At 46.2% G+C, this 15,958-nt stretch overlaps 1 protein-coding gene across 1 annotated transcript; it reads right to left on the bottom strand.

The window, feature by feature from the left end:
- Positions 1-603: 603 nt before the first annotated feature.
- GLOD4 (glyoxalase domain containing 4) lies at positions 604-15,694 on the bottom strand. The gene is made up of 9 exons (XM_038759515.1): positions 15,559-15,694; positions 10,936-10,985; positions 6,935-7,055; positions 5,846-5,990; positions 4,647-4,783; positions 4,395-4,481; positions 3,851-3,964; positions 3,677-3,763; positions 604-2,075 (listed from the first exon to the last, which is right to left on the bottom strand). The coding sequence occupies exons 1-9, from the start codon at positions 15,649-15,651 to the stop codon at positions 2,010-2,012; spliced, it is 900 nt and encodes a 299-aa protein (XP_038615443.1). The 5' UTR covers positions 15,652-15,694; the 3' UTR covers positions 604-2,009.
- Between the last annotated feature and the right edge of the window lie 264 nt (positions 15,695-15,958).

Below are 15,958 nucleotides of genomic sequence, written 5' to 3'. Positions count from 1 at the left end.
CATATATACAGGTGCTGTGGGGAAGGGAAGGAGGTAAGGGGGGGGATGGAGAGGGGGACTAAAAAAAAGACTTCCCCGCTGCCAGATAAAAATTCCCAAACATTGGGTTCAAGGCTGTCCACCCTTGTTCTTCTTTTTACTTCCTTGAGATCAGGGATCATGTCTACTAATACTAGCGTACCCTCCCAGACACCTAGTCCAGTATTAGCACTGGATTCAGTGCTAAAGGACCAAGTTGGGGCTTTTATTAATGATAATTATTGTGGTATTTCTTAAGCACTTACTATATCCCAAGCACTGTACTAAAAGCCGGGGTAGATTGAAGATATCCAGGTTGGACGCCGTCCCTGTCCCACGTGGGGCTCACGGTCTACGTAGAACAGGTATTAAATCCCCATTTTAAGATGACATTTGGACTGTAAGCTCGTGGGCACAGGGAATGTATCTATTTATTGTTATATTGTACTCTCCCAAATGGTTAGTACAGTGCTGTGCCCACAGTAAGCACTCAATAAATATAACTGAATGAATGCTCTGCACATGGCACATGCTCAAGCATTACTGCTTGATTTTTAGACACTGCAATTGGCTCTGTCCAAACACAAAACATTATGTGGTACAAATGACTTTATTCTGAAATTTTAGAACAAAACTTTTGGAATGAAATGAGAGTCATAATCCCATCAAAGATGAAGAATTTACAGGTTACAGAAAGAACCGGGGAGACAGATAAGGAGGCCACTTGCTTTGTGCTCACGCTTAGTAATTCTGCACCTGTTAGCAAACACTAGAACCAATTCTGTGGAGAAAGAAATGCAGACCCCCTCCCAATAACAAGGAAGCAATGCCCATCAGTTTGGGAATGAGAGGAACACTAATTTTGAATCTCTCAGTTCCCGAGTTATTAATGCAGTTTAGGCTGCCAGATTTTGCAGCTCTTGTTTGTCATCGATGTAAATCAGAGTGAAAACTCTTTTCTCTATGGTTAAAATGAGAAGATGCTGGACTGTGAGTCTTGTAACTAACTCACTTTTAGAAGGATTAGTGTAGTTTGTCCTTGTAATCTACCACTCCCCCCTGGGAGAGGGAGGAGGGAGAGTTCAAGGATGGGTCTGTGGTAACGGGGGCCGGTTTTATCCTTTTAGATCTATTCCATCAAGGGGCCATTTCCACCCTGAACCCAGGCCTCTTCTCCAGACTGGGTACATGTCCGAGGAAACCCGCTTTACACGCCCAACACCCTGCCCGCCTGATATTCAAAGGTGCTTGCTTTTAAGCTGTGTACATGTCTATGACACGAAAAAGCCTTATGCCCCATCAGAAATACTTTACAGGGCTAACAGGGAATTCTTTCAGCGGTTTTTGGGCCACCCATCTTTAAAAACTCTGGTTTTTAAAGCCAGGGCAGGAGACAGCTCCAAATAATCTGAAAGCACAAGAGTTCATATTTTACCTCCTCCCATGCTTCACCTGGGTGGAAGGCCAGTACTTTATTCTCTTGAATCGCTCACAGTCCTTCTGTTCATCAGCAGCTTTGGGTTGCAGGGGTTTCAGTGGTTTCATTAACTGTGCAAGATTGAATATGGGACCCTCTGGGAGACCAGACATTGGGTATTTCAATTCCAAAACCTTGGACACGACACCTGCTGTATCCAAAGATTCTTGCCACCTCCAGGCAAGAATAACATTCCTGCAGACTAAGTCCTCAATTCAATTTCCCCTCTGCAGTGCATCGGTTTTCTTGTCCCAAACCCAAGAATGACCACAGAATCTACACCTCCCTTAGCGACAGCCTCTCATGCTTGGGGACCACGAGCTCCTGGGGATTTGAAGGAACCCTGATTTTTAAAGCGCTGGAATGGAATTATCACCTAATCACGCATTATTGTAACGATCTACCCTGAAGGTACAACAGAACGCGACCACGTCATGGATGGAAAATGTAAGCCTCACAGGTGCTCAGCCAGGTTCAGAATTAAGGCGCAATTGTCCACCTGGGCCATCTGCCACTAAGCGGAAGCCTTCTGCATTTTGTTTTTTGCAAACCATTCTTCACTTTTGTCTGCTGCCATTGCCTGCACAGAGACAAAGGGATGTACAGTTATCTGAAAAAATAACAACACAGAGAAAAAAAGCACCCGCCCCTACACCACACTCAATATTACCCACATTCAAGGACTATTTAAAGGAAGATGGGGGTGGGGGAGACAGGGTGTCTCTGGGTGAGCGTGAGGCTCTCCCATTTCCTATCTCTCGGAAGAGTCAGTCAAATCAGGGTGCTGGTGCTTGTTAACTGTATTTATTGAGTACTTACTGTGTGCAGAGCACTGTACTAAACGCTTAGGAGAGTACAGCATCACAGAGTTGGTAAACATGTTTCCTGCCCACAATGAGCTTATTATATCATCATCATCAATCGTATTTATTGAGCGCTTACTATGTGCAGAGCACTGTACTAAGCGCTTGGGAAGTACAAATTGGCAACATACAGAGACAGTCCCTACCCAACAGTGGGCTCACAGTCTAAAAGGGGGAGAATTATATCATTATTGATGATAATAATAGTGGTATGTTATTCCCCCTCTCAGGGTAGAGCTGGACTTTTGCAGCGGCAGACAAGAGCAGGACATTTTGCAAAACTGGGCTCTGGGCAGCCGACTTCCCTCTGGGGGTTAAGGAGTTGTGGGACGCCAAGATCCAGAGTTCTCATCCTGGGGATGATCTCTTTTACAGAGATGAAAAAGATGAAATATGAACTCCTCGGTATTCTAGAGGGATCCACACACAGGTGTCAACTTTCTGTTTTGAGGGCAGGAGTGAAGAGGGGGCAGGGGATTTGGTCGGGGGAGAGGGCGGGGGGAAGGATGTGATGAGGAGGACTGGACAGGCTTCAAGGGGCTAATAAGCCAGAAAGCCACCATTTTGGGTCTTTCTCATCTGACTAGAACCTCTCAGATCTTGTCAGGATCTTGGGAAGAATAAGTCTGACAGTTGAGCCCCCAAATCTGGGGGGCCACCACCCCCACTGCCCCATGGAGGGGGCATGTTTGGATCCAGAGAGGATGACCGCACTCATCTATTCACCCCTGCCAAATCACATTTTCCAAGTAGATATAGGAAACTTAATAATCCTTTGTTTCCACAATAGCCCTTAACTTATTTCCACCCATCCTCAGCACTTAAAACATCTCCTTCAATTATAAATTTTGAACTACTCTACCTGTAAATATTTTAATATCTGTTTCCCCTGTTAGAGTAAAAGCTCCTCATGGGCAGGGAATGTCTCATTTTTCAGTTTTGTACTTCTGTGCCAAGTGCATTGCATCGAGTAGGTGCTCAATACAGTCTACTGCAACAATAGTGAATTTCATTATGCACACTTTTCAATCTTTGAACAGTTGCCACCTTTCTTCAAACTCTTGACATGCTTTGCCTCAACCTTCACAGCTCATGAGGCCTTGGGGCTCAGTGCCACTTGGAAGATGACTGTTCTGCAGTGAAGAGCGATTCCATTGGCCACATGGCCACTCCCCAAAGCAGGCCGACCAACACGGCTTAAAAAAATTCTGACTTAACGGCCCCTGGGCTTCCTTCTGTACATCTCCTCCATCCCCCGACCCTGTTGCGGGGCCTAATGGAACCACGAATTTAACAGAATTCAGAACCCGTGACTCACGTCATCCAACAGTTGACTTCCACCGGGATCCACCCTGGAAAGCTCTCGAAACGCTTCGTCCCCCACAAAGCAGATTTCATGTCCGTCCTGCACAGATGAAGGAAAAGAAGTGAGGGCCATGCTTCCCTTGCAGGACCATCCCGGGAGGCCATGCCGAAGACTGAGGGGACTTACGGGGTCCGCCAGAATAACCACTTGCACGGTGGCTTTTCCTGGCGTATCCAGACTCACTAGAGGAGTTAGAATCTTCTGATTCTCCTTTTTCATCACGGCTTCAATATTTGGTAACTTAAAAAAAAAAAAAGGAAAGAGAATAAATAGAGTAAACTAGAGATAAACTACCCCCCTCTGGACCTTAAACTTGTATGGGGCAAGGAATATAACCAACTCTGACCTATTGTATTCTCCCAAACACTTACTACAGTGTTCTGCACGCGGTAAGCACTCAATATACACAACTGATTGATTAACTGTCACAGCCCTGTCGGTCCCAGTGAATGACAGCATACAGAATAATCACTCAATGGTATTTATTGAGCGCTTACTAAGTGCAAAGCACTATATTCAGCAATTGGGAGAGTACAACAGAATAAGCAGATACATTCCCCGCCCATAATACAGCCTAGAAGGCACGTGTTCATTTTTCTTAGCTAAACACAGAGAGCTGGAGGCCCATTTCTAGAAACAGCCCCATCAGTGGTCCTGAACCCAACATTACCTGGTCCTTTGGGCAAGAGAAGGCGATCCTCCCGAAAGCGGTGCCGTGATCCACCGGCCCCGTGATGCCCCGCAGCTCCAGTTTACACTGCAACGGCAGCAAGAGATGTGGTCACGCTGCGGAGGCCAAGCAGGCCCCCGCTCCGCGACCCACTGGAGTGGTCGTCTCCCTCCCTGAGGGGAAACGGGCCCGGTGGACGAGCTTCTCCGGTACGGGAAGGGGAGCCCAGATCGATTCTCCGGACGCGCTCACCTGGTTGTCTGCGTAGCCCAGCAAAGCCCTTTGCTCGTCATCATCCTTCTCGTAAACTTTCATTCCCAGCAGGTTGGCCCAGTAATTGAGGGAGTTCTGCAGGTTGGACACCCCCAGGGTGACTTTTAGCACAGGGTCTGCACGGCAGAAAGGCGGGGTCGGTTACCGACAGGTCTCGCTTTCACTAGAGAGGCACCGCGAGGTGATCTCTTCTGGTTGTAAGGACCGGATCTTCTGGTCCGGGCTCCGAGTGGGCGGGTGGCCCGTGTCAGTTGCTGAATGGAAGGGCTCAATCCTTGCCTCCCTGGCTGTTTTCAGCCTTGACTTCCCTATGCCGGGCTGGGGAGGGGTGAGAAGCTTTCCCAGAAGAGTGGGGGGTTCCTCGCTGGCTGAAGAGCCCGAGGACCACTCCTCCCAGGATCTCACCAAAGACAACAAGGGAAGCAGACATTCAGAATTTCACTTTACACTCAAATGTCAGGAACGGTCATACCGTTCATTCAATCCAATCGTATTTATTGAGCGCTTACTGCGTGCAGGGCACTGTACTAAGCGATTAGTAATACCAATAACTGTGGTATTTGTTAAGCGCTTACTATAAACCAGGCACTGTATTAAGCACTGGGGTAGATACAAGATAATCAATTGTATTTATTGAGCGCTTACTGTGTGCAGAGCACTGTACTAAGCTCTTGGGAAGTCCAAGTTGGCAACATATAGAGACAGTCCCTACCCAACAGTGGGCTCACAGTCTAGAAGGGGGAATATATAATATATGATTCTATCCGTTATTGTTATTATAAAATAGAATTACCGTTCTAATTAGAATCATATTCTATTGGATAGGATATAATATTATATTATTGTAATTACTGCTAATATATGATTCTATCATAGGTCCCTGTCCCTCATAGGGCTCACAGTCTTAATCCATAGTTTATAGATGAGGTAACTGAGGTCCAGAGAAGTAAAGCGACTTGCTCGAGGTCAAACAGCGGACAAGTGGTGGAGCCGGAATTCAAACCCAGGTCCTTCTGACTCCCGGGCAGAAACCATTTAGCCCATAGATAGGAGGCTGCTGAGGTATTTTTTTTTAACTTCTCTCTGGCAGCACTGCCTTGGAATAATTCCTTGAGGCTTCTGATTTTTCTCCACCAGGCCAGCCCAGGCAAGAGCCCCTCCGACCAGCCCCTTCTTACCCGCCTCAGGCTGCTCACTGTCTTGCAGATAAAATTTGTATCCTCCCGGGGCTTCAGCTTCAAAAACCCCATCTGAGACCTCCCTGAGTGGCCACTCCAGTCTCCGGGCGTTGCTGACGGCCTGACTCGACACCAGGGTGAGGCCCTTCAATAGAAACAGAACTCTGCCAAGTTAGTGGGATCTTGGGAAGGAGGTTCTTTGATTAGAATAACAACAATAACAGCTTATATTCTGCCCAGCGCTTTTATTTCCCAAAACACTTTCACAACATCCCTCTGAGGTCAGGAAAAGGGATCTTATCCCCATTTTACAGCTGAGGAAACTAAGGCCCACAAAGGTTAAGCCACTTGCCCAGTGCCTCGCAGCAGGCCAGAGGCAACCTGGGTTCAGGACCCAGGTCTTCGAACTTCCAGTCCCTTCTCTTTCCACAGGGCCATGTGGTCTCTCCGCCTTGGAAAGCAGCAGGAGAAACATAGCTGCTTGATTTGAATAAAACTAACGTGTTCTGGACATACATAATAATAGTAACAATTGTGGTATTTGTTAAGTGCTTACTATGTGCCAGGCCCTGTACTAAGCGCCAGGGTGCATACAGGCAAATCGAGTTGGGCACAGTCCCTGTCCCATGTGGAGCTCACAATTTTAATCCCCTTCCTTCCTCTCCCCCTCTCCATCCCCCTCATCTTACCTCCTTCCCTTCCCCACAGCACCTGTATATATGTATATATGTTTGTACATATTTATTACTCTATTTATTTATTTTACTTGTACATATCTGTTCTATTTATTTTATTTTGTTAGTACGTTTGGTTTTGTTCTCTGTCTCCCCCTTCTACACTGTGAGCCCACAGTTGGGTAGGGACTGTCTCTATATGTTGCCAACTTGTACTTCCCAAGCGCTTAGTACAGTGCTCTGCACACAGTAAGCGCTCAATAAATACGACTGATTGATTGATTAATCCCCATACTACAGATGAAGTAAATGAGGCACAGAGAAGTGAAATGACTGGCCCAGGTTCACATCACAGAAAACTGGGGGAGACGGGAAGAGGCCTTCTGACTCACAGGCCAGTGGTCTATCTACTTACCATGAAGTCGTTCCCAAGCTTATAGTTGCCGATGCCATAATTGTAAGTGAGTTCTGCCACAAAGTGATCGTCTTCTGGCCCATAGCCTACCATTGTCTTACTCCACTTCCCATCATAAGGCCTAGAAAAAAATCACAAAGGCACAGAACCAGTGACAACAGGCAAGGCCCACAGCAGTTCTCCCAGGGTCTGCCACCTTGTGAGACCATCTTGGGATCATCTACTCAGCCCCGTCTGGTCTCGAAGATTATCATATCTTCGCTTAATAAATGTCATTATTATTATTATTATTATCTACCCCACTAAAATGCTCTCAAATTCATGAGAAACGTGCACACACATACCACACAAACACGATATATTGAATTATTGAACCCTATATATGAAATGAAAGTAGTCGTCCTCACAAACTAAATGGGCTAGTCATCAGTCAATCGGTGCTATTTACTAAGCATTTACTGGGTGCAGAGCACCGTGCTGAGTGCTTGGGAAAGTATCTAGAACAGTGCTTGGCACATAGTAAGCGCTTAACAAATACCATCCTTATTATTACAGTACATTAGAGTTGGTAGATACACTATCTTCACTCAAGAAGCAGCGTGGCTCAGTGGAAAGAGCCCGGGCTTTGGAGTCTGAGGTCATGGGTTCAAATTCCGCCTCCGCCAACTCTAAGCTGTGTGACTTCGGGCAAGTCACTTCACTTCTCCGGGCCTCAGTTACTTCATCTGTAAAATGGGGATTAAAACTGTGAGCCCCCCATGGGACAACCTGATCACCTTGTAACCTCCCCAGCGCTTAGAACAGTGCTTGGCACATAGTAAGCGCTTAACAAATACCATCATTATTATTATTATATGAACCAGAAAGGATCACAGAGTCTCTGAGCCATAATTTGGAATGTCCTTGATTTGGTCCTTCAGTAGCCACTGATTCAGCCTTTTTTTTTAGTTGTTGTTTTCTTGCTTGGGTTTTCTTGATTTTATTCCTATAAGCCTTATATGCCTATTCCAGTGCACAGAGTCCCTGGACCATAATTTGGAATGTCCTTGATTTGGTCCTTCAGTAGCCACTGATTTGGCCTTTTTTTTTAAATTGTTTTTTTCTTTCTTGGGTTTTCTTGATTTTATTCCTATAAGCCTTATATTGTTCCTTTCTTAGAAATCTGGCCCACAACTCTCTACTTTGTGGCATTTCCACTTGAGAAGCAGCATGTTCTAGTGGCTAGAGCACCTATATATATGTATATATGTTTGTACGTATTTATTACTCTATTTTATTTGCACATGTTTATTCTATTTATGTTATTTTGTTACTATGTTTTGTTTTGTTGTCTGTCTCCCCCTTCTAGACTGTGAGCCCACTGTTGGGTAGGGACCGTCTCTATATGTTGCCAACTTGTACTTCCCAAGCACTTTGTACAGTGCTTTGCACACAGTAAGCGCTCAATAAATACGACTGAATGAATGAATGAATGAATGAATGAATGGAGCACGGGCCTGGGAATCAGAAGGACTTGGGTTCTAATCCCAGCTCTGTCACCTGTCTGCTGGGTGACCTTGGGCAAGTCACTTAACTTCTCTGTGCCTCAGTCACCTCATCTGTAAAATGGGGATTAAGACCATGAGCCCCATGTAGGACCTGATTATCCTGTATCTCCCCCAGTGCTTAGAACAGTGCTTGACACATAGTAAGCGCTTCATACAATTATTATTATTCTCATTTTAATTTTTGACTCCTGGCTTATGTAACTTGGTGTCTGGTGTCTCTTCCTGTTCCTGCATTTCGGGAAGGTTTCCCTGCTTCTTCGGAATAGTGATCCTCCAACTTTGCAGGCAAAGGACCACTATGGCAAGGTAAAAGGGCCTTGCAGCACAGCTTGGGGGTGAAGAGGAGATGGGGAGGAGTGCTGTCACCCCTCCCATTAGCTCCAGACCCCTCTCCTGGATGGTTCCATTTTGGCAGAGATAACCCTCCACAGCCCCGTTGAAAATAAGTGTCAGGGGCAAACCGCAGAGCTCACGGGCTCGGGGAAAAGGCTCGAGACAAAGGAAGGAGAGTTATAGCCTCTTGGGGTTTCCTTGTGGATCGTGAGCCGAAGGACCACGGGTGATCCAAGGATCACAGAGGGAGAAAAACGGCTTTAAAATAATTTTCTTAACCCATATCCAACTCCCCTGGACTCTTTGGTCTCGAACTTCTTTCCTAAAGGGTCCACCCAAAAGTATGCTAAACTTCGGATCTGCAATGAATTTCCTTAATTTGCCGCTTTAGCCTTCATTACAGATTTATTCCTTAGCACTCATGTATATAGACTAGCTCATCCTACATTTACTTAGGCCCCTCTGGTTGTAAATGCTTTTATGTTTGTCTCCTTGTAGACACGGAATGTGTCATTTTGTTAGTCAGGCAGGTCGCCTCAAGCACCTATTCCAGTGCACTGCACCAAGTGGGTGTTCAATAAGTGCCACTGTACTAGGAACTGCCCCCCACATTTTGATCTCTTTTATTGAAGTTTCCTAGATCACCATTAAACCATTTCCTCGCTGATTTCCTACTGCAGTCCAGCCTCCTCACTTTGCTCCTCTAACCTACCCGCTGTGAGACCCACGCGGGACAGGGACTGTGTCCAACCTCATTACCTTGCATCTACCCTGGTGCGTAGTGGAGTGCCGGCTACAAAGTAAGCGTTTAAATACCACAGTTATTATTCTTATTATTACCTCATTCTCGTCTATCTCCCAGGGACCCCTTGCCCATGTCCTCCCACTGGCCTGGAACTCCATTCATTCATTCAATCAATCGTATTTATTGAGCACTTACTGTGTGCAGAGCACTGTACTAAGCGCCTGGGAAGTCCAAGTTGGCAACATATAGAGACAGTCCCTACCCAACAGCGGGCTCACAGTCTAGAAGGGGAAACAAAACATATTAACAAAATAAAATAAATACGTACAAATAAAAATAGGTGTCAAATACTGAACTGAGAAAGCTATTGTTCAGTGGATCTCCATTTGAAATAAAAGCAAACCACATATCGTCTCTCCAAAAGGAGCACAAAGCAATCCGTAGCTGGCCCCTAGTGCCACAGTCAAATCAGTTATGAAAATCAGGACATAAAAACTGTCGGGGAAAAAAACATTTGTGAGACTTGGCAGGAAGCTGGCCACCTTAATACACTAAAGATTTCCAGGGACCAAGTCGAATCCGGGTGGGGAACAGAGAGGCGTGGTGTGGTTGGCAATTAATGCAAAGTTGAGAATTCCAGACAAGTTTTGTGGAAGGAAAAATTGAGACGCTACAGAAGAATAAGACCAGTTTCTATCGGAAGGCCAACTAGTCATACAAAGTTTGGCAGCTGAAGGCCAAGGAGGTGGGTGACAAAGACAGAGGAAAGGATCAGGATTATGAAAAGAGCAATGGGGGGATCATAATTGACTACCAATGAGATAGAACTACCAAAAATATTTTCCTGTCACTTGTTCTATGATCCATTTGTAGGGATTAAATCTCATAAGATAACAGGTTATGAGAAAATCTAGTGCATTGTTGTAATAGCTCAATAAAAACAATCAGTAAAGACCACCATTCTCCCCACTTTCAAAGTCTTGTTAAAACCACATTCCCTCCAAGGGGGCTTTCCCGACTATGCCCTCTTTTCCCTTATTCCCTTTCCCTTCTGTGTCACCCTGGTACTTGGATTTGTACTTTTAAGCCCTTGATATTCACTCCCAGCCCCACAGCACCCAAGTACACGTCTGTAATTTACTGTAATGTCTGTCTCCCCCTCTACATTGTAAGCTCCTTGTGAGCACTTAATACGGTGCTCTGTAACTTGTACTTCCCAAGCGCTTAGTACAGTGCTCTGCACACAGTAAGCGCTCAATAAATACGATTGATTGATTGACTGATTGCTCTGCACACCGTAAGCACTCAAACACCACTGATTTGGACAATCACATTAAGAACATTCCAATATCTGTTAAGAAAACAAAGACACATACCCGTTACAGGCTGCTTTGCAGCCCTCCTCAAACTCCTCGTGCCGCAGAATCTGTGAAGGAGCAGTTAAGTACAAGGTTTTATTCTGTACACGAGCTGGTTAATAGCACACCCCTCAAAAGGCACTTCAAAAGAAATTAGGACTGGGTCTTTGTGAGGGTAATGACAGTCGGGGAACTCAAATTATCGGCAAAAAATTAGTTCCCTCTGCCCAAATTAAGCATGAGTCTTTACTCTCTGACATTTCCCGCATCCTTCATCTCTCCCCTCCCTCCCCAGGTTGATGAACGTGAATTATTCTGGGCTTTAGCACTTATCATCATCATCATCAATCGTATTTATTGAGCGCTTACTATGTGCAGAGCACTGGACTAAGCGCTTGGGAAGTACAAATTGGCAACATATAGAGACGGTCCCTACCCAACAGTGGGCTCACAGTCTAAAAGGGGGAGACAGAGACCAAACATACTAACAAAATAAAATAAATAGAATAGATATGTACAAATAAATTAAATAAATAAATAAATAAATAGAGTAAAGAAAAATATGTACAAACATATACACATATATACAGGTGCTGTGGGGAAGGGGGGGAGGTAAGATGGGGGGATGGAGAGGGGGATGAGGGGGAGAGGAAGGAAGGGGCTCAGTCTGGGAAGGCCTCCTGGAGGACATATCTTTACATATCTTTAAATTATTTATTTTAAGTAACTTTTCATATTAATGTCTGTCTCTCCCTCTGGACCATAAACTTATTGTGGTTAGGGAACACGTCCACCGTGACTAATTAACGTGACTAGGCCTTCCTTTCCTCTTCTCCCACTCCCTTCTGTGTTGCCTTGCCTTGCTCCCTTTATTCACCCCCCTCCCTCAGACCCATGGCACGTCCATTCAACTCTGTAATTTTATTTATTTCTATTAATGTCTGCCTCTCCCTCTACACCGTAAACTCGTTGTGGGCAGGGAATGTGTCTGTTACACTGTACCCTCCCATGCGTACAGTATAGTGCTCTACACGCAGTAAGCGTTCAATAATAATAATAATAATGGCATTTGTTAAGTGCTTAACAAATGCACTTAACTTTTAGACTGTGAGCCCACTGTTGGGTAGGGACCGTCTCTATATGTTGCCAACTTGTACTTCCCAAGCGCTTAGTACAGTGCTCTGCACACAGTAAGCGCTCAATAAATACGATTGATGATGATGATGCTGCTTACTATGAGCCAAGCACTGTTCTAAGCGCTGGGGTAGATACAAGGTAATCAGGTTGCCCCACGTGGGGCTCACACTCTTAATCCCCATTTTACAGATGAGGTCGCTGAGGCACAGAGAAGTGAAGTGGCTTGCCCAAGGTCACTTAGCAGACAAGTGGCGGGGTCGGGATTAGAACCCACATCCTCTGACTCTCAAGCCCCTGCTCTTTCCACTAAGCCACGCTGCTTCCCATAATAATGGTATTTGCTAAGTGCTTAAAAATGTGCGAGGCACTGTACTATCAATCAATCAATCAATCAATTGTATTTATTGAGCGCTTACTGTGTGCAGAGCACTGTACTAAGCACTTGGGAAGTACAAGTTGGCAACATAAAGAGACAGTCCCTACCCAACAGTGGGCTCACAGTCTAAAAGCACTAAGCACTGGGGTGGATAATAATAACAATAATGATGGTATTTATTAAGCGCTTACTATGCACAAAGCACTGTTCTAGGCGCTGGGGGGGATACAAGGTGATCAGGTTGTCCCACGGGGGCCCCACAGTCTTAATCCCCATTTTACAGATGAGGTAACTGAGGCCCAGAGAAGTTAAGTTCTTGCTCAAAGTCACACAGCTGACAGTTATTTGTACATATTTATTCTATTTATTTTATTTTGTTAATATGTTTTGTTTCATTGTCTGTCTCCCCCTTCTAGACTGTGAGCCCGCTGTTGGGTAGGGACCGTCTCTATATGTTGCCAACTTGTACTTCCCAAGCGCTTAGTACAGTGCTCTGCACACAGTAAGCGCTCAATAAATACGATTGAATGAATGAATGCAGTGGCGGAGCTGGGATTTGAACCCATGACCTCTGACTCCAAAGCCCGTGCTCTTTCCACTGAGCAACGCTGCTTCCCATAATAGTGGTATTTGTTAAGCGCTTACAATGTGCGAGGCACTGTACTAAGCACTGGGGTGGATACAAGCAAATCGTGTTGGCCACACTCCCTGATCCACGAGGGGCTCCCAGTCTCCATCCCCATTTTACAGATGAGGTCACTGAGGCCCAGAGAAGTGAAGTGACTCGTCCAAGGTCACACAGCTGACAAGCGGCGGAGCCGGGATTAGAACCCACGTCCTCGGACTCTCAAGCCCGGGCTCTTTCCGCTACACCGTGCTGCTTCTTCTACCTTCACCACTCGCTCCCTTCTCCATGTTTTTGGGGGTTTTTTAATGCTATTTGTTAAGCGCTTATTATGCGTCAAGCACTGTACTAAGCGCTAGGGGGTAGATACGCTTCCTCTCCCTCCCCGCGTCCACCTGAAGCAGCATGGCTCAGTGGAAAGAGCCCGGGCTCTGGAGTCAGAGGTCATGGGTTCGAGTCCCGACTCCGCCAACTGTCAGCTGTGTGACTTTGGGCAAGTCACTTCACTTCTCTGGGCCTCAGTTCCCTCATCTGTATCCAGTGTGGCCCAGTGGAAAGAGCCCGGGCTTTGGAGTCTGAGGTCATGGGTTCGAATCCCGGCTCCTCCACATGTCTGCTGTGTGACCTTGGGCAAGTCACTTAACATCTCTGAGCCTCAGTTCCCTCATCTGTAAAATGGGGATGATGACTGTAAGCCCCACGTGGGACAACCTGATCACCTTGTATCCCCCCCGGCGCTTAGAACAGTGCTTTGCACATAGTAAGTGCTTAACAAATGCCATCATTATTATTGAGAAGAAAGAGCAAGGGCTTTGGAATCAGAGGTCATGGGTTCAAATCCCGGCTCTGTCAACTGTCAGCTGTGCGACTTTGGGCAAGTCACTTCACTTCTCTGTGCCTCAGTGACCTCATCTGTAAAATGGGGATTAAGACTGTGAGCCCCATGTGGGGCAACCTGATTACCTTGTATCTACCCCAGCGCTTAGAACAGTGCTTGGCTCATAGTAAACACTTAACAAATGCCGTAATTATTATTATTATTCTTATTTTTGAGCGCTTACTGCGTGCAGAGCACTATACTGTACGCATGGGAACAAGGGAGTCGGAGATCCTGGGTTCAAATCCCGGCTCTGTCAATTGTCAGCTGTGTGACTTTGGGCAAGTCATTTCACTTCTCTGTGCCTCAGTTCCCTCATCTGGAAAATGGGGATTAAGAGTGTGAGCCCCCCTTGGGACAACCTGATCACTTTGCAACCTCCCCAGTGCTTGGAACAGTGCTTTGCACATAGTAAGCGCTTAATAAATGCCATCATCATCATCATTAAAATGGGGATTAAGGCTGTGAGCCCCCTCTGGGACAACCTGATCACCTTGTAACCTCCCCAGCGCTTAGAACAGTGCTCTGCACATAGTAAGCGCTTAATAAATAAATGCCATCATCATTATTAAAATGGGGATTGACTGTGAGCCCCCCGTGGGACAATCTGATCACCTTGTAGCCTCCCCAGCGCTTAGAACAGTGATTTGCACATAGCAAGCGCTTAATAAATGCCATCATCATCATCATTAAAATGGGGATTAAGGCTGTGAGCCCCCCGTGGGGCAACCTGATCACCTTGTAACCTCCCCAGCGCTTAGAACAGTGCTTTGCACATAGTAAGCGCTTAATAAATGCCATTATCATCATCATTAAAATGGGGATTGAAGCTGTGAGCCCCCCCGGGACAACCTTATGACCAGAGTGGCTCAGTGGAAAGAGCCCGGGCTTTTGGAGTCAGAGGTCAGGGGTTTAAACCCGGGCTCCGCCACTTGGCAGCTGTGTGACTTTGGGCAAGTCACTTCACTTCTCTGGGCCTCCGTTCCCTCATCTATAAAATGGGGACTAAGACGGTGAGCCCCCCGAGGGACAACCTGATCACCTTGTAACCTCCCCAGTGCTTAGAACAGTGCTTTGCACATCATCATCATCATCAACCGTATTTACTAAGCGCTTACTGTGTGCAGAGCACCGTACTAAGCGCTTGGGAAGTCCAAATTGGCAACATCTAGAGACAGTCCCTACCCAACAGTGGGCTCACAGTCTAAAAGGGGGAGACAGAGAACAAAACCAAACATACTAACAAAATAAAATAAATAGGATAGGTACAAAATAAATAAAAAAATAAATAGAGTAATAAATATGCACAAACATATATACATATGTATAGTAAGCGCTTAATAAATGCTGTTATTATTATTATTATTATTGTAACCTCCCCAGCGCTTAGAACAGTGCTTTGCACATAGTAAGCGCTTAATAAATGCCATCATCATCACCGTTAAAATAGGGATTAAGGCTGTGAGCCCCCCCCCTGGGCCAACCTGATCACCCTGTAACCTCCCCAGCGCTTAGCGCGGTGCTTTGCACATAGTAAGCGCTTAACAGATCCCATTGTTATTATTAATTATTATTGTGATTCGAAGCCTTGCCTGCCCTGGTCCCCAAGGCCTTGCGGCCCGTCACCTTCATTCCGAGCAGGTCCCGGTAGAAGCGCGCCGTGAGGGGCCGGTTGCCCACTTTGAAGACGAAATGCAAGGCCCGCCTCACGGTCGCCATGCCTCCTTCTTCCCCGCTCCTCCGGCCGCCCCGCCCCGATGACACCACCGGAGGACAAGCAGCAGCGTGGCTCAGTGGAAAGAGCCCGGGCTGTGGAGCCACAGGTCATGGGTTCAAATCCCGCCTCCGCCAACTGTCAGCTGGGTGACCTGGGCAAGTCATTTCACGTCTCTGTCCCTCAAATGGACTGTGAGCCCCATGTGGGACAACTTGATCCCCCCCCATCTTACCTCCTTCTCTTCCCCACAGCACCCGTATATATGTTTGTACATATTTATTACTCTGTTTATTTTACTTGTACATACCT

This window comes from Tachyglossus aculeatus, chromosome 17 (assembly GCF_015852505.1).
Source record: "Tachyglossus aculeatus isolate mTacAcu1 chromosome 17, mTacAcu1.pri, whole genome shotgun sequence".
Lineage (NCBI taxonomy): Eukaryota > Metazoa > Chordata > Mammalia > Monotremata > Tachyglossidae > Tachyglossus > Tachyglossus aculeatus.
Note: the sequence above shows the minus strand (reverse complement) of the source record. Positions and strands in the feature narration are given on the sequence as shown.

Excerpts from the sequence above, each read along its gene's own strand:
- GLOD4 (XM_038759515.1), bottom strand. The coding sequence starts at position 15,651 with ATGGCGACCGTGAGGCGGGCCTTGCATTTCGTCTTCAAAGTGGGCAAC. Across the intron at positions 3,965-4,394 it reads TCTCTTGCCCAAAGGACCAG|TTACCAAATATTGAAGCCGT; the intron begins GTAATGTTGGGT and ends TTTTTTTTTAAG. Across the intron at positions 3,764-3,850 it reads TGGTTATTCTGGCGGACCCC|GACGGACATGAAATCTGCTT; the intron begins GTAAGTCCCCTC and ends TCATCTGTGCAG.